The 25,862-nt window shown below is 37.4% G+C and overlaps 1 protein-coding gene across 2 annotated transcripts in view; it reads left to right on the top strand.

Moving 5' to 3' along the window:
- OLA1 (Obg like ATPase 1) overlaps positions 1 to 25,862 on the top strand; it is a 142,459-nt gene that overhangs the window by 63,259 nt on the left and 53,338 nt on the right. For both annotated transcript variants that reach the window (XM_080671450.1, XM_080671451.1), the window contains exon 5: positions 20,640 to 20,815. In XM_080671450.1, coding sequence (XP_080527576.1) covers positions 20,640 to 20,815 — 176 coding nt within the window. The remainder of the gene's footprint in view (positions 1 to 20,639; positions 20,816 to 25,862) is intronic.

Here is a 25,862-nt window from a genome sequence, read left to right on the forward strand (position 1 = left end):
TATAAAATATAATATAAAATTTCTTCCTCCTATAAAATAAAATTTGTTCTTTTTGTTAACATATTTTCATATTTAACAAATTAAAAGATTGGATTTCCTTTCCAAGGTTTTGACATAAATCCTTTCTTATTTTTTAGTGACTAAATCAAGGTTTCAGTTTAGTGTTTAGATTTTAGTACTTAATAATTTTGTTAAATATTCTCTCAGAAACTCTATATAGATAAGAGTAACAATACTTATGGATAATAATTTTATTTTACAATTTGTGCACACCCAGAATTATTCTTGTAATTGAAATGCTCCCCATTTTATAAATGTAATGTCTACTGTTTCATTATACAAGGGAGGGGTAACATTTATTTAAAATATGTATTCATTTTAGATAATCCTTATTTCTTAAATAATAATCAAATAATTAAGTAATGTCCCTTTAGTTTATTGTTGCTTACAAGCCAAAATAAATGTAGATTAAAAACCCAAGCAATTGTAGTTTTTATACACATGTAACAAGCTCAGATGTGTATGTGTGCATACAGTTGCTGACTTTAAAATTAATGCTTAAGAATTAATAGCTTGTTGCCTTTGCTTATAAAACCAATGTATGAGAGAAAGTGTACTGAAACTTATGTTTAACATATCTTTATTTTGAATAAATTAGTTAATTGTCTAGCCTACGAAGTAGACCAATATAGCCATGGCAAGACAATATAGCCACACAGCTTCACAGTTGTATTAAACTAGTTTCATATGCTATATCATAAAACTTTCAGTCCAATCAGCAACTAAATTTAAATACTGCAAATTGTAGCAGCAAAACAATAATTCTGCTGATTAGCCCCTTTCCATTTCTTGTAAGTGAACTGTTTATGCTGTTGAGTACCTTTTGAAAAAAGAAAAAGCCAAAACAGCCTTGATTAGTCAAGGAGTAATTGGATGACTTGATTTTAGCAAGAGAATGAATTGGTTGATGATAGCCTGTAACTAAGTGTAGTGGTTCTCTTCAGATGAATACATAACATACAGTCATCAGATCTTGACAGGTATAACATATGAGCAGTGCTAAAATCTGGTGGTGGGGGAGATAGGATGGAGATGGAGAGTAGTAAGTTTGCCATGAAGTCTTTTACTGGAAAATTTGAGATGAATCTTAAAGGAATTTTAAAAAATTTTCATATATATATATTTTCACATTGGGGAAGGATATGGAGATTTGCCTCACTCTTATGATTGTAGTCCCTATGTTTTGTGCTCTAAAGACGAAAGAGGTATAGGATTCTTTAACTTTCTGCAAGGGGATCATTGATATTATATCCTTTCACTCTTGTTGAAGATTATGGTTCATTAGTAGAGCCATCTGAGAAAGCCTAGAAGTGTTAATTGTGTGCGTATTTAATTAATTAAAGTCTTGATTAGTCAGAAATTTTTGTACGCTGGATTCTTATTTATGATTTCCTGATTATTTTTAAAACTTTATCTGAGTTTATATTAATTATGGCATCAAACAAAAAATTTTTTAATTCATAAATAAATTCAAGCTGTCACCCTTGAAGAATGTATCTTACAACAACCTTCCCTCCTCTGTTATGCTACATGGGTCCAAAAGCTTCAGCTGTATAAAATAAGAGGTAACTGTATTGCTAAATGAAACAAGAGGTGAACCTGCATCACTAGCTGTTGGGGGTGAGGGGTGTGGCAAGGTGCAGGCCTAGCCAAATCCTTTCTGGGACTGGCTTTGATTTGGCACCACCTGGTGGTGATTGTTTGTTCAGGCTTAACTATTTATGGTGATGACTAGATCTTGAAGACTAGGATACTTTTAGGTAGTTGGTACCCATTTTGTTGAGCCAGTTAGAATGGATTGGCTTGGAAGACTGCCGGGCATGCAGTGACTTACCTTACATAGTCTGCTCCCAAAGGTGTACTTGCCTGTTCTTGATCTCTCTAGGACTTACCCTTCCATGTTTCTGCTCTTTTTTTTAGAACTGTGGATTATTGTATTTAAGGGTGTAATTATTTTGTGAGGCATGTTATCTGGTTTTAGGACATCTATCTGCACAGAACTTTTCGTTTGGACTCAAGAATATGATTCCTATTGTGCAATGTGGATTTAGTTAAATCATCATTTTCCTATTGTAACACCAGATGTTGTAGGTGACTTTTCCCTTTCCCATCCTTCTATCCACTCCGCCTGCCTTAGTAGAAGGTAAAAAGTCATAATCTATTGATATTATGGATAAAGCTATAAAATAGTTATTTAAAAATTAATAGATAACAATTTATTTAACTGTCATGTTACTTTTTTAAGCATTTAAACACGAGTTTCACACTTTAGTGGACCCAAGTGTACTTATCACAGCATCATTACACTTAAATATGGAATTAAAAATATTTATACTTACATCAAAACCTGTACATGAATCTTAATCTAAATTTTTAATGGCATCTATACATCAGTGTTCCAGTTTGAAGCCTTGAGGCTGTCTTTTCACTACATCACATTGTAGTGAATACTGATACTCTCTTTGCTCTCCTTCATTCTGGATTTACTTTTTTGTACTTACTATGTGCTGGTCTGTTTCCCCTTTTAGACTATAAACAGCTTTGAGGGAAGAAATTAATCTTTCAGCTTTTTCTCATCTCTGAAATTCTCTTTCAGCTCCTGCACAACTCTCTTTGTAATTAACATTCAGTAAACACTTGTTAAATATGTCACCTAAATAAATGTGTATAATTAGTGATTATATACCTCCAATTATATGACTGACCATATTTCATTTCTTTTCCATTTGTTATAATTCCTCCTGTCCACTAGACAAAGAAATCTTTGTAAAGATTTTCTTTAATTTTTTTTAGATTTGACCTTACTTTTGTTTTTATTTCTAAACTTGTACCCAATAATCAACTGCTTTGTTTGTGATCATCATTCTCTCTCCAAGCTATTAGATCTTGCACATAAATGAGCAAGAGCAAGATCACAAGAGCGCCTCTCTGAAAAATCTACATAAGAATTTTATAATCACCCTTCAGTCAGTGTTAGAACCTTTCCATCTGTTGATATCTGCACATTGGAACCTATGGCAACATCTTTTGGTTGCTACCTTTGTATTTATTGCATACCAGTGCTTCTCACCTGTGGCTTAGGGAAGTCTGAAGACATTTTTGGTCTTCACAGCTGGGGAGGGGTGTCTGTATGCACATGCCCATGTGTGTTACTGGCATCTAGTTTGTAGAGGCCAGGGGTGCTGTTAAAAATACTACAATACACAGGTCAACCCCACCACAGCAAAGTAGTAATCTGGCCTAAAATGTTAGTAGTGCCAAGGTTGACAAATCCTAGTATATACCTTGTCTTTAGGTTTTTATATATAAGCATAGGTAACATTTTGGGTGCTTACTGTGTGCCAGGCACCATCCTAAAATGTTTACATATATTATCACTTTCAATCTTCAGAACAATCTGTGAGGTAGGTATCATTGTCTGTATTTTACAGACAAGAAAACTAAGCCACAGAGAAATTCAGTAATTATAAAACTAATGAATCAAACAGTCTGAAATTCAAATTTGAACCGAATAGTCTGATTTCAATCTGTGCCTTTGTTATACTTACACTTCCATCCTGCCTGGAATGTTCTCTTAACTCTGCTTCCCTTTGCTTATATCTGTCTCAGAAAGACCTCATCTATATTTAAACTTCCCTTTCTTAAGTCTGATTCATGCTGATCAATCCTTTGTCTTGGTTTTTCTTGTATGGCTGTGTTTATTGGTCTTAGTTATAGTATACTAGAGGCCCAGTGCATGAAATTCGTGAACTTGTGGGGGGTCCCTCAGCTACGCCTGTGCCCTCTCGCAGTCCAGGAGCCCTTGGGAGATGTCTGGGAGTCTTCAGGGGATGTCTGTGGGGAGTGGGCCTAAGCCAGCAGTCGGATATCCTTACCACTGCCACAGAGATGGGAGAGGCTCCTGCCACTGCTGCTGCGCTCGCCAGCCATGAGCCCAGCTCAGGGCTTCTGGCTGAGCAGCGCTCCCCCTGAGGGAGCCCACTGACCACCAGGGGGCAGCTCCTACATTGCGCGTCTGCCTCCTGGTGATCAGTATGCGTCATAGCGACCGGTCGTTCGGTCAATTTGCATGTTAGCCTTTTTTAATATAGGATATGTGTGTTTCCCCTCTTCTTAATTTAATTTATAATTTCAGAAATTATACCGTAATATGTAATCCAGTGCAACATGCCCAAGAAGACCTCAGAAATAAGTGTAAATATTCATCACTTACAGTCTAGAAATTCGGAGGTGAAGAGCTGAAACACAAGAAACTTCTCATATCCATTATTGTAGTTTGACATGCTTAGCACTGGTTTCTGTGAAATATCTTACTGTGTACTGTGAAACTGATCCTTTGCTGTTGTGCTGCATGTCTAGCTTCATCTGGAATCTATAGTTCCCCTCTAACAGTTTTTCATTCTAAGTGCTAATAAGTGCTTGAAACATTCATTCATACAGTGATTCCTTTATTCTTCACTTCATCTTCTACCTAACTGTGTATCAGCTCTGATCGAGGCGCTAGGGAACTAGAAAAGCACTTAAGACAGAATTTCTGAGCTTAGGTCACTAGGAGATAGAATCGTATATTCTAATACTAGACTAGATGTACATGCTACAGGTCATATGAATGAAATGGACAGATTATTGTTAACAGTTCAGATAGAGGATATGGTTAGAGAAGGCATCATCATGAAGATATCATTTCATTGACATCTAATTAAGGCAATGAAAAATATATAACTCTTTTTGAAAGGTAGAAATGGGCAGGAAGAATATCCCATGCGGAAGGATGAGTAAGAACATTGAAAATGTAAAATGAAAGCATTGAGAATGGGTCAGTTTGATTGAAAGGTGGGATGTTAATGGGCACAAATTTTTTTTTTAATTTTTAATTAAAAAAATTAAAGCTCTGATTTGTCACTTAGTTTATTTAGTTTATTTTTTGAATTTCAGACAGTTCAACGTGACTATTATTTATTGCTTAAAGTACTGGTAGTAAAGATAAAAATTCTAGTTTTGTTAGTTTTTCTCTTTGCATTCTTTTTTCTCATTTAAAGAGGTATAAAAATGGATTTTTCCCAGGAACCATATTGAAGGTAATATATTAAACCATCAATTTTACCATATTTTATTCCAAACAAGTCTCTTCAATTCCTCTTATGACTCAGGGATGTTAGAGATCGTAGATTCCTCCAGAATTACCTTATAGATGAGGGGAAAGTGAACTGTGCATTTTAGTGATGGATAATGAAAGGACATTTACCTTTGAGACCAGGGAAGGGAGTGGGCAAAAATATAGTGACAGCTGAATATGAAGAACTTTCAGAGCTTAGTGGTCAGTACAAGAATTTGACTTGAGCTGAAGATTTGTGGAAGTTGAGGGTGGGGCAAGGCCAGTTTACAGAGTGTATTTTATATTGGCGAAGACTAATTGTTGTTTTAGAAGTCAACAAAAGCAGCTAGCTCAAATTGGAAGTTGAGCGGAAACTCAATAAATATTCAAAATATCATTGATTAATTTGCCATTTATGCATTTAAAGTATCTATTATATAGAATAAGAAGTGAAAATCTTGTTGAGAGATGAATGTCGGTTCTCATTAAGGTGCTTCTTTTCTGCCTCTTCTGAAAGAGTACATATTTTACAGCAACTAAAAATATGAAACCCTTGAGCAACTATAATCAAGTACAGGTGTTGACGTTGGGTTATAATTCATAACTTTTGATTGACTTTAAGGATTCCTTAATGGTGTGGATGTCTAATTATCTACAATATAAGTATAATACTATTATTAAGCAGAACTTTCTAGTGTCTTGTATATTTACTAGTAAAAGGATTTTATTGTCTAATATTGTAATGTGTTGCTTCTAATTCATTATGTGGTGTCAGTAATAACCAAAGATTTTTTTTTGCTTGCTATTACACTAATATAAGCTCTAATTTTAACATTTTTATGTCTTTATACCTATATCTTCCTTTTCTTTGTTCATCTCATCTTTTCTACTTCTTAAAGTTTTGTTTTTGAGTCATTGCTTAAAAGCATATTATTTTTAATTTATATGATGGCTTAAAAGTAGGAGAAAATAATAAACAAAAATTTTTAAGTTTTCTCAGAACCTGACTGACCCACTTTATTATCTCTCTTAAACTAAATATCTATTTCTCTTAAGATTGGGAATGGTTTTTTACTTCTAAACATTGCTTAATTGCTTCCATAATACGTTAACTACTTTGTGTAAATGTCCTGCATGAATCATAATTTCTTTAATTTTAGATTAGTTTCTCAAAGTCGGCCACAAGTGCATTTTGTTTTATTAAACTTTCTGAAATCCTTGATATATTTATTATTTTCATTGATTTCAGAGAGGAAGGGAGAGGGGAAAGAGATAGAAACATCAATGATGAGAGAGAATCATTGTTTGGCTCCCTCCTGCATGCCCCCTACTGGGGATCAAGCCTACAACCCAGGCATGTAGCCTGACTGGGAATAGAACCGTGACTTCCTGGTTCATAGGTCAATGCTCAATCACTGAGCCATGCTGGCCTGCTGGATCAATTTTTGAATATGTCAGGGGATGGTAGTTTTCTTCCTCTTGGCCAGGATTTAGTTTTAAAGCTTTTTCCTATATGAGAGAAGAGGAGGGGAAAGCTCTGGAAGAGAAGCAGAGCAAAAAGCAAATCTTTAGACTACCCATAGTTCTATTTTCTATCCTGAAGCATTAAACAATTAGCCTGTGGCATAGACTGGATTATTTTAGGGTTTTTTTCTATATCTCAAATAATAGGTTTTCCCCTGGAAAATGAAGGTTAAAGACTTTAAAGGCTACTTTTGATTGATTTGTTGTTGTAAATAAGTATAACCCACCAAGTCTAGTTATGCTATTCCATTTATGCTAGTGCATCAAGTAATTAGCAGTTTACATTACTAGACCAATTATTTCCATTTTTATATGTTTACAAAATATTTTATTTTTCCAGAGGTCTATAAATATAACCACTTAAAGTAATTAACATTTGATGGATACAACCCTTTTCATTTGCTTTAAATTCTGAAAGCTTAGAAATTTAAGCCTATATCCTTTTTAGCAGAATTTTGTTAGCAGAATGATTTATTAGTTCTTTTATGTGTTCCTGGATATTTTTAAGAAAGCAAATTGATTTTTGAAGTAAATATAATAAATTGAGGTGCCCTTCTCTCACTTTCTAACTTAAGAAAACTAGTTAAAACTACACATTTCATTTAATATAAAGATTTTTAAAAATTACACAAATTTGAGGTCCAGCTATGAATTAGGTTCTGGTTTTGCTCAAATCACTTTTACTGTCAAGATGAGAAGGGGCTTTATTTAGAATAAGACTAGAGTTTTAAAGTGCATCTGTAAATCTGTACTTAAAGTATATTTCTAAATCCAAGCATTTGGAGTGTGCAATAAAACAGCTTTAACTCTCTCTTTAACCTACTCTTTCCCCCAGACAGTAAAGAATTTTTGTCATGTCATTTATGGAAAGTAAATAGGAACTGGCATGCCCCCATGCTATGAATAAAGCTATAGATGTTAAGTGAATTGCCAATGCAAATTTAGCTCTCTCCTGTCTCTTTAACATTGTCTGATACAAGATAGGACTTTGAAGAATGAATTAGAAATTTGAAAATAAATATATTTTTTAGCAGTATATCCTTGTTTTCTAACATTGTATTTAAAAATTTATCTTTTACTGGTTTAGGAATGTGGCGTTATTTTGGTAGTACTCTGGATTTGAATATAGATGTTCAAAACATTGATTATTTGCCACATAAGACAAGCTGGAAAGAATGTGAAATCATGTAGCATACAGGATGTTTTGGTGCCATGAATAAGATTCAATCTTTCTTCATCTTTAACCTATACTATTGTTTTCTATATTTAAGGGCCTTACTAATTAATTATTGTTAAACCTATATTTCAAGTTCTTGCTAGTGAGTATTGTTCTCATTTTTTTTACTGGATTAAATTTGTTTTCCCAACCAGATTGTCCAATCATTGAGACCAAGGTCTAACTGTTTTGATATATTTTTAATCCTCACCTGAGAATATTTTTTTTCCATTGCTTTTCAGAGAGAGTGGAATAGAGGGAATGAAGGGGAGATAGAAAGAGAAACATTGATGTGAGAGAGAGTGGTTGCCTCCCAAATGCACCCCAGTCGGGTGTGGGGAGTGAACCTGCAACCCAGGTACATGCCCTTGACTGGGAATCGAACCCGTGATCCTTCTGTGTGCAGACTGATGCTCTAACCACTTAGTAACGCTGGCCAGGACTTGATTTTTGTTTTTAATCCTCATAAGACTTAGCATATTGTTAGATATGTAAGCAAATTTTCTTTTTTTTTTTTTTTTTTTAATATGTATTTTATTGATTTTTTTTTACAGAGAGGAAGGGAGAGGGATAGAGAGTTAGAAACATCGATGAGAGAGAAACATCGATCAGCTGCCTCCTGCACGCCTCCCACTGGGGATGTGCCCGCAACCAAGGTACACGCCCCCGACCGGAATCGAACCTGGGACCCTTCAGTCCGCAGGCCGACGCTCTATCCACTGAGCCAAACTGGTTAGGGCCAAATTTTCTTTAAGTAGGGAATACTTAGCAAGGCATATTGTGGTTTGCATATGTGTTAAGGGATGGCAGTTTGTGCATTGGTGTATATACCAAGGAATTCCTTATCTCTGCATTGTATAGTGGTAGAGAATGCGAAAACATAATTATAATAATATTATTAATTAAACATAAATCTATCTTGACCACATATCTTCTTATTTCCACCAAAACTCTATAGACATGCTATTTGGAATATCAAAGTTTCCATGACAGGTGGTTTATGAAGTATTGCTCTGGAGCCTGTACACTTAAATATATCATGTATTTTAAAACTATTTCTATTTCTAGCTGGGGATGTTTTCTTTCTAAGATAGCCTAAATTTAAGTAGTACAGCAGTTAACTAAAGTCCTGAATTTCCAAAGTATATTTTTATTTCTAAAGTCCTTTGCAGTTAGATTTAGCATCCTAAACAGAGTATAGATTTATCCTTCTTACTTATATCTTTATGGAATAAGATAGGTTTTGAATGAATGAGTAAATTTATCAATCTTCAATTGACGTATAATTGAAAATAGCTAACTCATTTCTGCCACATCATACCAAGAAATAAATATGCAGAATCTCAGTACATATGAATAGTCAAATGTGTCTCACCACAAGATTACCTTAAACATTCACTTAGTGAATGGATTTTTATAATATAAACTTAGAGGCCCGTTGCAGGAAGATTCCTGCAAGGATAGGGCTTCCTTGGGCCTATTCCTGCAAGAATAGGGCTTCCTGTGGCCTGAGCAAAGCAGAGAAGGGAGGAAAGCCCGCCGAGGCTTTCCTCTATGCTGTCTTCAGTCTTTGCTCCGCACCTGCATATGCAAATTAACTTCCATCTTTGTTGGGTTGATTTGCATACTCGCTCCTGATTGGCTGGTGGGCATAGCGAAGGGACGGTCAACTTGCATGTTTCTCTTTTATTAGTGTAGATATTTTATATATAATAACTAAAAAGATTTTTTGACTCATTTTATCTATTACTTCAAAGTATACTAAAGCCACTCAGGGGAGTTATGGGTTAGAAATTATGTTAATGAGTATATAATAGAGGGATAAGGGAAGAGAGCTAAGGGAGATATCAACATTTATGGGATAGTTGGAGCAAGAAAAGAAATGGTTTAAGAAGATAGAAGAAAGTTAGCATATGCCATTGGAAATAAGTAGTGAAAAAGACAATGTCATTGCTCTCAAATTAGATCCTACTGAGAGAGATCATTCATGATTCCTGAACAATGGCTATTTGATTTACCTTCATGAAGGCAAATTATTGGTGTCCTTTTTTAGATCAATTTCTGATAGTATGGGAGGGGCATATTCCAAACTGCAGTGTGTTGATTTTTAAATGGGATATAAAGAAGTGGAGACAGCAGATACAAACAGCCCTTTCAAGAAGTTTGACACAAACAGCCCTTTCAAGAAGTTTGACTCTGAACTGGAGGAAAGAAAACAATAGCTGAAATGGGAATTAATGTCTAATAGTGACTGAAATGATTCATTTATTATAGAATCTTAGATGTGAAAGTTATTAGTGGAGATGGAGATGATACAAATGATTTAGGAGAGGGAGTCATAATAGGTTGAGGTCTCAGGAAATACAAAGAAGTTTGTGGAGCAAACTTCCTTGGTAGAACATAAAGATCCAGAACAGAGATGGTAGAGAAATTGGTCATAATTAGTAAAAGGTAGCATTTTATTGCTGGAAAGAAGAAGAGATTGGGTAAAAACAAAAAGGGATGTTGGTGTTCCAAATATGATATGCATTTTTCCTGTGAAGTGGGAAATAGTAGGTTATCTGCTGGGTAACAGGAAAGAAGAGTTTTTTTGTGTGTTGTTGTTTTAAGAGGAGTTATGTGTGTGTGCGTATGTGTTCAATTTTTTTATTGATTTTATTGATCTGATGCTTCTCTCCTAAGAAGAAAGGGGGCAGAGAGAGAGAGAGAGAGAGAGAGAGAGAGAGAGAGAGAGAGAAGCATAGTTTGTTGTTCTACTTATTTATGCATTCATTGGTAAATTCTTGTATGTGCCCCGAGTAGAGATGGAACCTGTAGCCTTGGTGTGTCAGGATAACGCTCTAACCAGCTGAGCTACCTGGTTAGGGCTGAGGTTTTGTTTTGAAAGCATTGGAAATGTGAGAGAAGTCAAGAAGTTTTGGAAAAGGTGCTTTGTTGTAAAAGGAAACATTGTAGGATAGCTCTGTAAAAAATCTTTGTGATAGAATCCAGTCTGAGGCTAGCTTATGGTTAATTTTCTCCTATAGCAAATCATTTAATGATGAAGGTTTACTATAATTAGTATTATTTTCAGCCACCCATTTATTTATTTAGTACACACACACACACACACACACACAAGAGGCCTGGTGCACGAAATTTGTGCATGGGGGGGGGTCCCCTCAGCCCAGCCTGCACCCTCTCCAATCTGGGACCCCTCAGGGGATGTCCGACTGCCAGTTAGGCCCAATGCCATGGATCGGGCCTAAACCGGCAGTCGAACATCCCTCTCACAATCCTGGACCGCTGGCTCCTAATCGCTTACCTGCCTGCCTGCCTGGTCGCCCCTAACTGCCCCTCCCTGCCAGCCTGATCGCCCCTAACTACCCCCTCTGCCAGCCTGGTCGCCCCTAACTGCCCCCTGCTGCCGGCCAGGTTGTCCCCAACTGCCCCCCCTTGCCAGCCTGGTCACTCCCAACTGCCCCCCCACCCCCCCGCTGGCCTACTCGCTCCTCACTGCCCCTCCCTGCCAGCCTAATCGCCCCCAACTGCCTCCCCTGTCGGCCTGGTAATCCCCAACTGCACTCCCCCCGCTAGCCTGGTCGCATCTTACTGCCCCCCACTGCTGGCCTGGTCACCCCTCATGGCCCCCCGCCAGCCTGGTTGCCCCACACAGCCTGCTGTTTAGTCGTTTGGTCATCCCTCACTAACCCCCTTGCCAGCCTGGTTGTAGGCAGCCATCTTGTGAGGGTGTGACAGTCAATTTGCATATTACCTCTTTATTATATAGGCTATATATAGAGAGCGACATATGTACACATATACATACACACACACACGCATATGAGAGGAGAGAGAGAGAGAGAGAAAGAAATCTATAGTTATAAAATAAATTTCATGGTAATAGTGTATTTCTTCTTGTGACTAGTCACTACAAAACCAAAATGTAAACTAAGATTTGTGCAAATTTCTCTGTAAGTTAGTTTTTTATTGTGTTTCAAAAAGAATGACTTTTTAAAATGACTTGTTTTGGCCCTGCCTGGTGCACTCAATGGTTAGAGCGTCTGCCCGTGTATGGAAGGATCACAAGTTTGATTCCTGGTTAAGGGCACATACCTGGGTTGCAGGTTTGATCCCTGGCCCTGGTTGGGCACATGCAAGAGACAACCAATTGATGGGTCTCTCACATCAATGATCTCTCTTTTTCTCTCCCTCCCTTCCTCCCTACCAGTCTCTAAAAATCAATGGGAAAAATATCCTTGGGTGAGGATTAACAAAAAATAAAATAAAACAAATGATTTGTTTTGTATGTACAATGCATTCTATATAATAAAAGAGTAATATGCAAATTAACCATCACTCCACTACACCCACAAATCCATGCCCACAAGCCACGCCCACCAGCCAATCAAGAGCGAATATGCAAATAAACCCAACCAAGATGGCTACGGCCACAGAGAGCAGGAGGGAGGCTTGGGTTTCCCCAGCAATGGAGCAGGCCAAGCTTTCCGCCTGCCCTTGCTGGCCTAGGCCTCCACTCAAGGCTACAAAGTTTCAGTGATAGAAGATACATAAACCCAAACAGAAATGGCGGCAGCCACGGAGCTGGAAAGAGCAGGAGGCTAGGGTTGCCCCCGGTGATGGAGGAAGCCAAACTTTCCGCACACCCTGGCCGGCCCAGGCCTCCGCTTAAGGCTACTAAGTTTCAATTATAGAACATACATAAATCCCCCAAAAAATGGCTGCTGCCACAGAGCAAGCAGAAGGCTTGGCTCCGCTCCAGGCTACAAAGTTTCAATTGTAGAAGATAAATAAACCCCAGATACCAGGGCCTCAGCTTGGGTCACCAGGGGGCATGGCCGGACTGCAAACCACCACAGGCCCCTCGCCCAGGCCACCTCACGCCCCAAGGGAACCCCCACCATGATCTGGGACACCCTTCAGGGCAAACCAGCTGGCCCCTACCCATGCACCTGGCCTCTATCCTATCTAATAAAAGAGTAATATGCAGATTGACCATCACTCCAACACACAAGATGGCTGCCCCCATGTGGTCAAAGATGGCTGCCCCTATGTGGACACAGATGGCCAGCAAGGGAGGGCAGTTGGGAGGGACCAGGCCTGCAAGGGAGGGCAGTTGGGGGCGATCAAGCCTGCAGGGGAGGGCAGTTAGGGGTTACCAAGCCAGCAGAGGAGGGAAGTTGGGGGCGACCAGGCCTGCAGGGAAAGGCAGTTGGGAGGGACCCAGGCCTGCAGGGGAGAGCAGTTGGGGGGGACCAGGCCTGTAGGGGAGGGCAGTTAGGGGTGACCAGGCCTGCAGGGGAGGGCAGTTGGGGGGAACCCAGGCCTGCAGGGGAGAGCAGTTGGGGGGGGGGACCAGGCCTGCAGGGGAGGGCAGTTAGAGGTGACCAGGCCTGCAGGGGAGGGCAGTTAGGGGTGATCAGGCCTGCAGGGGAGGGCAGTTAGGGGGGACCAGGCCTGCAGGGGAGGGCAGTTAGGGGAAAACAGGCTGGCAGGGGAGCAGTTAGGCATCAATCAGGCTGGCAGGGGAGTGGTTGGGGGTGATCAGGCTGGCAGGCAGAAGCAGTTAGGGGCAATCAGGAAGGCAGGCAGGCAAGCAGTTGGGAGCCAGCAGTCCTGGATTGTGAGAGGGCAGTTGGACATCCCTCGAGGGGTCCCAGATTGGAGAGGGTGCAGGCTGGGCTGAGGGACACCCCCCTCCCCCATGCACAAATTTCGTGCACCGGGCCTCTAGTGTTCATTATAAAAAATTTAAGCAAGACAAAAACTTTTAAAGATTAGCAAAATTGCTCAATAGCTCACTGCCAAGGAATTATTTTCATTAACATTTGATCACTTTTATTAAGAATGAGATAAGGTTTTATATAAATGTCATCATTAGTACATCTTTTATTTTAAATAGAACACTAAATTTTATTTTTTAATTAAGTTTGAAAGAGAAAGAAAAAGAACTGGAGTAATATAGAAGAAATCAATGAACTTAGATGATCCTGCTATAGGATCATGGAAACACTAAAAGGTTGGAGAAAATATTTTAATTACATGTTTCATCTTTATATGGCATCTATTGATTCCTTACTCTGAAAGATGAGGAAATGAGTACCGTTATGTTTTTATTTCCCCTCTCCCTATCTTTGAGTTTTTATATTACTATCTAACTTTTCATAGTTTATAATACAGTACTTATATTCTGTTTTGTTAACATAATTTCTGTGGTTGTTTAGTTTTATATGTTACAGTACATTAAGGTCAGAATCTATTTGCCATTGGTTACTATTTCTAACAATGAAAAACCAGTTGGCTGGATATAAAATTCTGGAGTAACAATTTCTTTCCTTCGAACTTTGAAGACATTGTTCCACTGTCTTTTGGTATAGAGCTACCTTGTAGAATTCTAAAGCCTTATATGTGACTTGATTTTACTGCTTTTGATATTGGTGACATGTATGGTGTTGATGTTTCTCTATCTGGTTGACCAACTGCAAGTTCTGTTTCACTGTTTATGCCAGCTTACCTGGATGTGCAACTTTGAAAGTGGCTATGATTTCTTCTTGATTGATAGGATCTCTCTTAAAGATATGAGAAATCATATGCTGTTTTTACCTTATATCATCAGTCCACTTAGATTATATATAGAGAGGAATATTCTAAAAAACTGAGTGAACTTAGAAATGCTGAAATTTAGCCCTTTTGTACCCATGAGTTATAAGAAATAAGAGGATAGGTCCATGTTTTATGTCCTTGGGTCATAGTATTCTCATCTCTAATATATGGAAGAAATAGACAGTAGTGAAATGGGATATAACTATTAAAATGTTTCTCAAAGAGCCACTTTTTACTGTACTTATCTTTCTTTACCTCTAAACAGCATCTGACACAGTTGAATACTTCTTCCTTCTTAAAATATTTTCTTACCCTTACTCCCAATGAAAGCATACTTCTACCTTTTTCTGACTTTGTCATCCCTTCTTATTCTCTTTTGCCAAGACTGCCTTCCCTATCAGACATCGAAGTGTTGGGGTGCTGTCTCTACAAGATGTCATCCAGACCCATAACTTTAAATAAACATATCAGGTAACTCCTAATTTTATATCTACAGTCATGATCTTCCTTCCTACAACTAGTCCATCCTCAACAAAAACTTCTCATTTTCTCTACCGCTACATTTTCTGGTCATCTCTCATCTGCACTACTACAGCCACTTTCTAACTTAGTCTTTCTGTCATCACTCTTGTCCCTTCCTTAGAGTCTGTTCTTTTTAAAGTGCCAAGTGGCCCCTCTTAATTATAAATCTTATCTTATTACCCCACCTCCCCTTTATTTAAAGCTCTCCAATCAATGGCTTCTCATTACAACTAGAACAAAATCCAAACTTCCATGTCCTACAAACATATGTGAACTGCCTTAAACTCTATTTACTATCCTCTGCTGTGGTTCACCCAAACTGATTTTATTCCTATTTCTGAACATTTCAATATTGTTCCCATTTTAAAATTTTTATATTTACTTCTTAGAACCCTCTTTTTCAGATCTTCACATTGCTACCATTCATATTCTGGCCATTCTGGTGTCAGCTCTAATGTCATCTCCTCAGAGGCCTCCCTGACTCTTTTAGCTAAAGTATTACACAGCAATGTGCCCTCCTTCCCATCCCCCAGCACATACAAGCTCTATTGCATTACACAGTTTTACACAGAATAGTACCAAAATTTTTTTAAGTTAGATAACATTCCACCACCAAAATGACCATCCTGTATAATAAAACCCTAATATGCAAATCAACCAAACGGCGGAATGACCGGTCACTATGACGCACACTGACCACCAGGGGGCAGATGCTCAACACAGGAGCTGCTCCCTGATGGTCAGTGTGCTCCCACAGGGGGAGTGCTGCTCAGCCAGAAGCCTGGCTCATGGCAGGGAGCGGGCCTAAGCTAGCAGGTGAATATCCCCTGAGGGGTCCTGGACTACAAGAGGGCATGGGCTGGGCTGAGGGAACCATCCCCCCCACCCCCGTGCACAAATGTTGTGCACCAGGCCTCTAGTAGTTAATATTTTCCACATTTCTTTTTTTTTTTTAATATATTTTATTGATTTTTTACAGAGAGGAAGGAAGAGTGATAGATAGTCAGAAACATCGATGAGAGAGAAACATCGATCAGCTGCCTCTTGCACACCTCCTACTGGGGATGTGCCCGCAACCAAGTTACATGCCCTTGACCGGAATCGAACCTGGGACCTTTCAGTCCGCAGGCTGACGCTCTATTCACTGAGCCAAACCGGTTTTGGCCACATTTCTTGATTATACCCCAAAATTTATTTAAACAGGAAACTTTGTCTCTAATGTAAGTGGAAAATTAGTATTGCTTGCCAATATTGAAGAAAATAAAAATAAATACAGTGAAAACTACCTATTTATTATAGTTTTTAGTCTTTAGAAGCACAGAGGCTGAGGCCTGCTCTGTTCTTAAAAAGATAAATTTATAAACGTTAGCCATTAAAGACCAATATTATCAAACTGAGACTTTCTTTGACATAGAAGGGCTGAAAGAGAATTGAAATGGAAATAACTTTCTCACCAGGCAATTCAGTATGATATAGTGTAGTCTTCAAGGTAAATGAAATTATCTTTACCAGTACAGTGTTTTTCCCAAAGGAGAATTGTGATAATAATTATTACAAATATTTATTAATCACAAAACTTATAATTGTTTTAGTAATGTGAAATTGAAATAAATAACTTTGGCCATAGAGTAGGGTAAAAATGATCTGCTGAATTAGCCAGAATTAGTGGTGGGCAGGGGAACCCCTATAAACTCACAAAGTTTATTTTAACTTATTCTAAAGAACTGAGTAACATGAAAATGTTATTACTCAAATTTAATGTTTGAGTGCATTACTTTGGAATTTCTTCTAAATTACTAATTATTTCATCTTAAAAAATTAGTATATGCTCCAGTTACTTGAAATAATTCTATATGTTGGGCTCTTTGCTTAGCACTTTATGTGTTCTTGATTTAATCATATCCATTCTCTGAGAGGTAGAAAGATCTTCATTTTAAAAATGTGAAAATGAGGTCCTTAGAGGTTCAGTGATTTGGCTAAAATTTTATGACCAGTAAGCCTGTCTGACTTTAAAGCCCTTTTTCTTAACCAATAAAGCTGTAATGTAAGTGTACAGTAAAGTCTGTTAATGACCCAGGAGCATGTCTTTGGAAAGTTTATTCAATAATTTTTCAGTTCTAAGAAATGGTAAGTTGCCCAAATGGCCACCACATTTTCTATAAGCTTAGTTTTACAGCTGTTTTAGACCTCATTTCATAAAAAGGTGATTCAATTTTATTTTTTTAATTTTTTATTTTTTAAAATATATTTTTATTGATTTCAGAGAAGAAGGGAGAGGAAGGGGGAGGGAGAGAGAGAGAAACATCAATGATGAGAGAGAATCATTGATTGGCTGCCTCCTGCACACCCCCTACTGGGGATCAAGCCCACAATCTGGGCATATGCCCTTGGCTGGAATCGAACCTGGGACCCTTCAGTCCGCAGGCCAATGCTCTATCCACTGAGCCAAACCAGCTAGGGCAAGGCTATTCAATTTTAAAGGATAACTTGACTGTTCCCTTTACTTAATTTTATCTTAATTTTTGGAAGTATTTATTATTAAGAAAAGCAGTTTGGAGTTACCTCAAAAAATTAAAAATGGAACTGCCTTATGAGCTAGCAATTCCCCTTCTGGGAATTTATCTGAAGCACTAATTTGAAAGAATATATGCACCCCTATGTTCATTGCAGCATTATTTACAACTAGAGGCCTGGTGCATGAATTCATGTACCAGTGGGGTCCCTCGGCCTGGCCTTCGGGATTGGGCTGAAACCGACTCTCTGACATCCCCCAAGGGGTCCCGGATTGCGAGAGGGCACAGGCCAGGCTGAGGGTCCCCACCGATGCACGATCAGGGCCGGGGAGGGATGCGGGACATTGGCCAGCTAGGGAGGGACCGCGGGAAGGTTCCAAGGTGTGTCTGGCCCGTCTTGCTCAGTCCCAATCGGCCGGAACCCAGCAGCATGCTAACCCACTGGTTGGAGCGTCTGCCTCCTGGTGGTCAGTGCACGTCATAGTGACTGGTCGACCGGTCGACACTCTGCCCCCCGGTGGTCAGTGCACATCATAGCGAGCCATTGAGTGGCCTTAGCATATCATTAGCATGTTATGCTTTGATTGGTTGAGCAGACGACTGGATGACTGGACACTTAGTATATTAGGCTTTTATTATATAGGATAGCCAAGATTTGAAAGCAACATCAGTGTCCATCAATAGATGAGTAGATAAAACAGGGGAATTTTACCCTTTGTGGCAGCATGGATAGACCTGGAGGACATTATGCTAAGTGAAATAAGCCAGTCAGAGAAAGACAAGTACCATATGATTGCACTCATATGGAAAATCTAATCAACAAAATGAACTAACAAGCAAAATAGAGATAGACATAGATAGAGAACTGACAGTTGTCAGGGCTGGGTGGTGGTGGTGGTGGAGGGATTGAGCAAAAAAGAAAAAGAGAACAAACTCATGGACATAGCAACAGTGTGGTGATTGTGGGGGTAGAGGAATGGATGGAAGTGCAGGAGGGTATGGGGGAAAATGGTAATGGAAAAAGTAAACTAATTCATTAAAAACATTTATTATAAAAATAAAATTAAGTTCTTATAGTATGTTATAGTATATTAAATGAATATAATAATAATACTAACTTTTAGGCATAGGAACAAAATGTAATCCATAATGTATAGGGTCTGTGGTTTGAGTTTTTATTCTTATAGTAGGAGCAATGGATTAGTGATGATCCAGTCACAATTCCTTTCCTAACTTAATCCTTGGCAGACTCCAGGCAAGGTGCATTCTAGAGAATAATTTGAAGGTTGTAAGATAGACAAGTGATCCCCCCAACCTTTATTCTAGGTTTTCTATTTGGATTAGTTCAGATTATCAGAGTGCTTTATTTTCTTTGCTTCCAGGAGAGTTGGGATTATTGTTTCTCTTTGTTATCCACTTGTTTAAAATTGAGGGTTGTCATTAAGACATTGCCATTTAAAACCTGCTGATACATTTACTGTAGGGATGTTATTGAGGACATCACTATAGTAGTTGCTCATTGGCCTCTACATAAAGACAACTATTTAGGATATTTTTCATTTTGAGTGTCAGAAAAAGTTTGGTTATTTCTATAATTGAACTGACCCTGTTTCCTTTGTTGTTCAGACTGCTGGCAAGCTAACTTTTATTTTTATTTTCCTATTGTATTGTGCCATTTGTGTAAGATGCCTCAGATTATGACAAGAAATACATAATGCTGTCCTTCCAGGGAGACTTTTTTCATACTTTTAAAATAATTAAAAATTTACCTAAATCCTGGTCTGTCTCATATGTTTATTAATAAGACATAATGCATCTTCTTCTCATTTCTTCCTACATCATTCAATATTGTTCATATGAATTTGGCACTCTATAATAAAACATCAGTTGTATGTCAAGAAAACTTAAGTAGTATTTTAAATAATTAAGTTTTAATTGCAGTAATATATGTATGCTTTATTATTAATGAATAATTCCACATTGAGATACAAAGAGCTTAATTATTTTTAATTTGAGGAAATTGTATTTTAAAACCCTTTGTAACCTGTAATGAGAATATTTTGGTCTTTGGTATGTAGAATGAGCTATAGTCACTATTTCTCCATCAAACTCAAACTGTCTTATGATTCCTATGGTACCTCTATGTAAAATAATGATTCTTTATGTTTGAAAACATCTCATTTTGGGAGCATAATCTAATTGGTAATTTTAAATAATTTAATTAACAATTTGTTTATGAATTTGTTTATTGTTTATGGGTATGTCATTGCTCTCTATTTGTAATATTTCTTAGTATTTGTTCATTTTTGCAATGCTGTTCTTTATCTGGTAATTTGAGTAAATCCCATTTGAATTATGTTGCCACATTATGTCTTCAAAAGGGCATAAAGTCAGTACACATGCTTCAGTAATATCTGGTTGTTTTACCCTTATGTTTCCAGTTGGCAATTTGAAATTATGGCTTCAACTGCACTTTAAATATGTGATAATAGCATGTGTTTCTAATAAGGGCCAGCACCATTTTGTTCAGATAGTGTGAATGGTTGTCACTCATATATGACAAATGCACCTTCATCTGCTTCTTTGATAGCCCCCTAAAAACCATACCCTCAAATCAGGCCGATGAAATTAGCTGCTGTGTAAATTGTGTGTCTGAGTGGTTCATTATCTAATCACCGTCAGAACCACAGTGATAAAGTAGATTGAAGCAGGGAAGAGGTCTGCCAGATGATTTTGCCCGCCTCCCTCAAATCCGGTTTCCCTTGGAAACCCTAATAATGTTAGAACTTCAGGCTCTCATGCCTGGAATTCAGTACCTTAATGTACCAAACCTGAAAATACCAGTAGTTCTGGAGCATAATTTTCTTTCTGTAAACATCATAATTTTATTTGTTTCAGTCAGTTTTTGAAATGTTGAAGCTCTTGAATTACTGTTTTGTTGCTAGTGCCCTAAATATTACTAAATAGAAAAAAATTGCTATAGCTTACTTGCAAGAATTCAGAATAATTTGTATAATTATTAACCTTATAGGGATTTTTATTCTAATAATGACTTTCTGGATTTTAAAAAATTATTATTGAATTTCTTCCTTTTAATTGATTTTAGGTGCTTTTGAAGATGATGACATCACACATGTTGAAGGAAGTGTAGATCCTATTCGAGATATAGAAATAATACATGAAGAACTTCAGCTTAAAGATGAAGAAATGATTGGGCCCATTATAGATAAACTAGAAAAAGTGGCTGTGAGAGGAGGAGATAAAAAACTAAAACCTGAATATGTAAGTAAAATTTATAGCTTTAGATACTTAAGTTCATTTTTCTTGATTAAGATCTTAAAATAAAGCACATAAAATATCTAATATCGGTATGGAATTTTAGAATCCAAGGATCTCTTATGTTAAAAAATTATTGAGAAACTTTATTTTCTTTTGGCAACCAAGTATTATGGTGACAGGCTATTTAAGGTGTTCATTAAAAAAGTCATGTTTAGCTGTAATCTTGAATGTTTATATGGTTGCTATATATCGTCAAAGTGTTAGTGATAGAGAAGTGTGGTCATTGTAGTTATAACATTTTTTTAATAAATTTTTTTATTGATTTCAGAGAGGAAGGGAGAGGGAGAGAGAGAAACATCAATGATGACAGAGACTCATTGATTGGCTGCCTCCTGCACACTCATTACTGGGGATTGAGCCCAAAATTTGTACATGTGCCCTTGACAGTAATCGAACCTGGGACCCTTCAGTCTACAGGCTGATGCTCTGTCCACTGTACCAAACTGGCTAGGGTTGGAGAAATTATTGAAAATCACCTAGAAGGAAATGTGATAAAAGAGGCTTAGGGAGGTAGAGTTACAATTGCTTTCTCCTTAAATGTTTTTATACTTTGATTTTATTGCTTTTATAAAAATAAACTTGGGGAAATGAACCCCAAAGTTAAAACTATTTATTAAATGTAGCAGACCATTTGAAAATGCAGGAACCAGGAATATGATTAGAAGTTAGGAAATGGGTTATAAAATTTTCAAAATAAAAATGACAAGTTGCTGAATTTGATGTGGTAATACCACTGTGGGAGTCAGACTCTGGTAGGTGGGACTACTTCATGGTTCCTGGAGAAACAGTTATCATAGTAATTATTCTCAGCATAATTGAGGGTGGTTTTTTTTTTACAATGAAACTCCTAGTTCAGTGGGAAGGATTGAGATAAGAGTCTCCTTTTTCTTGAATGGGGATGAGAAGCATGAGAATACATATATATAAAAGGCTAATATGTAAAGTGTCCCCTCGGGAGTTCAACCAGGAGACCGGGAGTTCGATCACTCACTATGGCGTGCATTGACCACCAGGGGGTGGCACAGAGCAAAGGAAGGCCCCGGCTGGCAGCCAGAAGGCCCTGATTGGCCCTGATCGCTGGCCAGGCCTAGGGACCCTACCCATGCATGAATTTCATGCACCGTGCCTCTAGTGTAAGCATAATTGACCAGGATTAATTGTAACACTGCATAAGATATTTTACTTTCTTGGTTTATAGTAATTATTTTAACCAAATCATTGTGTTTAATCATAATGCATTTGTAATATAGCACTTTGATCTTCTCCTTGTAGGAAATGGTGTTACATTAGCCACTTTTAAACTTTTATGAGTGAAATTCACTTACAGCAGAGTAAAAGTGATTATTCTTAAGCATAACATGTTAGATTTCATTACAAATTGTTAGCTTGCCCCTTCCTTGTTAAAATTTGTGAAAAGTCCTTTTCCTGGAGTGTTTCAAATCAGCATCTAAGAATATAGGACTTTTTCCTTATTTTTCTGTTGGTAACAAGATTTGGAAGGAAGATATACTAAATATCGAGGTAATTTATATAAGTGGATAGTTATAGAAGAACTGATTTATGGTAAAGGAAAATGCATCGATGAAAATTAAAAAACCTATTACATCATGTGAACAAATAAGTATGATCTGCTAGACGTAAATCTTGAGTCACTGAATCTCAGAAGAGTTATTGTATTTTTTAATTGGGGACTTTTGTTGTTGTTGTGAAACTCAGCTTAGACTGTTTTAAGAAATGAATTTTTATTTTTAAAATACAAGGTGAGAAGGAAATCCAAAAATATTCAAGAGCAGGAAATAGGGTATAGTCAGGCCTTTTGGAGTTGAATTCTAAGTCATCCCAGGACAGCACTGTGCGTTTCTCTGGTGGTGCTCTGCCGTTCATCTGCTGTTTTATATATTGCTTTTGTTCCTGATTCCTGCATCTTCGTTACTTCTGCTTACTTAGAGTCGGCTTATTTATCACATCAAGGGTGTGTGTGTGTGTGTGTGTGTGTGTGTGTGTGTTTTTTTTTTTTTTCCATTTCTAAAAAACACACACAAAGAAAGCACTTTAATAGATAAATCAAAGGGTACATTTTGTGGATACATTCCATATATAATTTTGAGTTATTGAGTGTGTGTGTTTTTAACGAGACCACTTCTTAGGTCAAGTGCCCACTAGTTCTGGCCAGGAGACTATGTGGACTGAGTCAGATTCCTTTAGGAGAATACTGGGAGTAAAGCACCATGTTGGATAATGTATTTAATATACTGTGTAAAATGAACAGCTGTACATTGTAAGTCCTCAGTGCTCACTGTTATTTGAGGACAGCAGTTCAGAAGTGCAACACTGTTTAAGACTTCCAGGATAACACAAAAGAATGTATTGTGTTTGAGGCAAGTGTCACAAGAATTAGACTCATTTGAGGCCAGACTACTTTAGATCCATCTATGCATGTACATCCTAAGGGAAATTAACTCATATAAGAACTGATGCTATGGTGCATACACTAAAGGCATACTTTTCTGGATATTCCCACCTGTCTACTTTCTCTTTGCCTATAGCCAACCAAACACAGATGGAGAAAATTAAAAATAGGATGTTAGTATCCCCATAAACTCATTACTAGCTACCTTTCCTGTAGAAAGAGGAAGAGTCAGGGATCAGTTCTCTGGTCTCTATAAACAGCAACATTCATCTAGTAGAGCAACAAATGCTTAATATTCTGATTCAGGCAGATCCTAAATCTTAACTTAGAATATACAATGGAGGTCTATTTCATGAGAGAAAGCCCAGCTTGGTCTTGTCTCAATTTGGAATATTTAAAGGGGATACTTGGGCTGGAGCAGGAGAAAGCTGTATTAGTGGACTTTCTAGCCAGACTATTTTGAGCTGGAGGCCTTGCTGCCATTTTTCTAATCTGAATGCATTGTTGGCTGTGCTGTGTTAAAGCCACCCAGCCAGCACAGGTCAGCTCATCTGAGTGCCACCATCGGGTATTAGGGTAATGGGTTTGGCTAGAGCAAAGTATCAGGCTTGGAGGCTGTAATTATCACAGAATAAGAGTGAGTCACCTTGATAAAATGCCAAGTCTATCCATTTAGCCATCAAATTTTAGGATTACAGATGGTGGGCAGAGAATAGATGAAGTCCTTCCTTTACCCTCATCCTATTAATACACCCTTATTTTTTTCCTATTTTAAAGATAATATACTGATTAAAAATAAAAACGGCATTGTAGTTTTTTAAAAAGAAGGCAGAAAAGGAGAGTCCTCTGGAATCCAGTCTTCTAGAGGTTTCTGTTGTTGACAATTTGATATGGCTCCTATCCAGTTTCATTATTTGAGTACATTTACTTATACTTAATTACATATAGTTTCAAAACCACAAATGGAATCATATTATGTGTTCTGCCATAAATAGTAATACTTAATGTCTATTGAACTGTGGCAGCTACTTTACATGTATTTTCTCATTTAATTCTTATAATCATCATATTTTAAATTGGGGTTATTACCAGTTTTATAGAAACAAACTTATGTTAAGTAGCAGCCCCAAAGTTACACAGTTAGAAACTGGCAGAGCCAGGGCTTAAACCCAAATCTTTTTGATGATAAAATTCATATTCTTAAACTTATTCTGTTGTTCTGAACTTACTTTTTTCACTAAGCAATGTATTTTGGACATTTTCGCATGTGAATGTATATACAGATATATCTTGTCTTAATGGATAAAAACTGTTCTAAGAATATTCCATAATTTATTAGCAAATCTCCAATTTATGGGTTTTCAGGTTGTTTCTATCTTTTAAAAAATTGATTTGAGAGAGAGAAAAAAGCGTTGATTTGTTGTTCCACTTATTTTATACATCCATTGTTTGCTTCTTGTATGTGCTGTGACTGGCAATTGAACCCACAACCTTGACATATCAAGATGATGCTCTAACCACCTGAGCTACCCAGCCAGGGCAAAGGTTGTTTCTAATTTATACCTCTCTTCTGGTGCTAGTATCACACTGTTCTAATTACTGTAGCTTTGTGGTTTATTTTATTTTATTTTTTTAGTCTTTTTATTTATTTTTTGAATATATATTATATATATTTTTTTAATATATATGTGTATATATTTTTTCTTTTATTGTTTAAAGTATTACAAATAGTAGTACATATGTCTTCTTTTTTTCCCCCCATTGACCTTCCCCTGTCCTCCACTACCCCCTGGCACATGCCCTCACTCCCCCCCACTCCCCCGCCAGTGTCTTGCGTCCATTGGTTATGCTTATATGCATGCATACAAGTCCTTCGGTTGATCTCCCTCCCCCACCCCCAGCCTTCCTGCTGTAATTTGACAGTCTATTCGATGCTTCTCTGCCTCTGTATCTATCTTTTTGTTCATCAGGTTATAATGTTCTTTATTATCCATAAATGAGTGAGATCATGTGGTATTTTTCTTTCTCTGACTGGCTTATTTCACTTAGCATAATGCTCTCCAGTTCCATCCATGCTGCTGCAAATGGTAAGAATTCCTTCTTTTTTACAGCAGCATAGTATTTCATTGTGCATTGTGGTTTATTTTAATATATAGTAAAGCAGGACACATTTTTCTCTCTAAACATTTTTATACTCTCACACAAGTCATTCTTTCAGAATAATGATATATTCAATTTGTAATGTTCTCCAACATCCCTATTGGGATTTAACTGGAATTATGTTAGATAAATGTAGAATTTTTATCTGCACAGTGTTGATCAGAATAGATGAAAATCGAGTGCAGGGTCTGGCTGAAGCAAGTTTTAGGTCAGTGTCTGAACCTCCGGTCTGGGAGTCCATGGACCTGGAACATTTACTTTATTGGCTGTTGTTGCATTTGAGTATTGCCACAGAATCACTTACAACCTTTGTTCTTGATTTTTTGGATAATAAATCACTTTTAAAAGCATTTGAAAGAAATGCGCCATCATCCTTCAAAGGCACATAAACAGAGAACTTTAAATACAGTTTTAGCCCTA

The sequence above is a fragment of the Plecotus auritus genome (genome assembly GCF_963455305.1).
Source record: "Plecotus auritus genome assembly, chromosome: 5".
Taxonomy (NCBI): Eukaryota; Metazoa; Chordata; class Mammalia; order Chiroptera; family Vespertilionidae; genus Plecotus; species Plecotus auritus.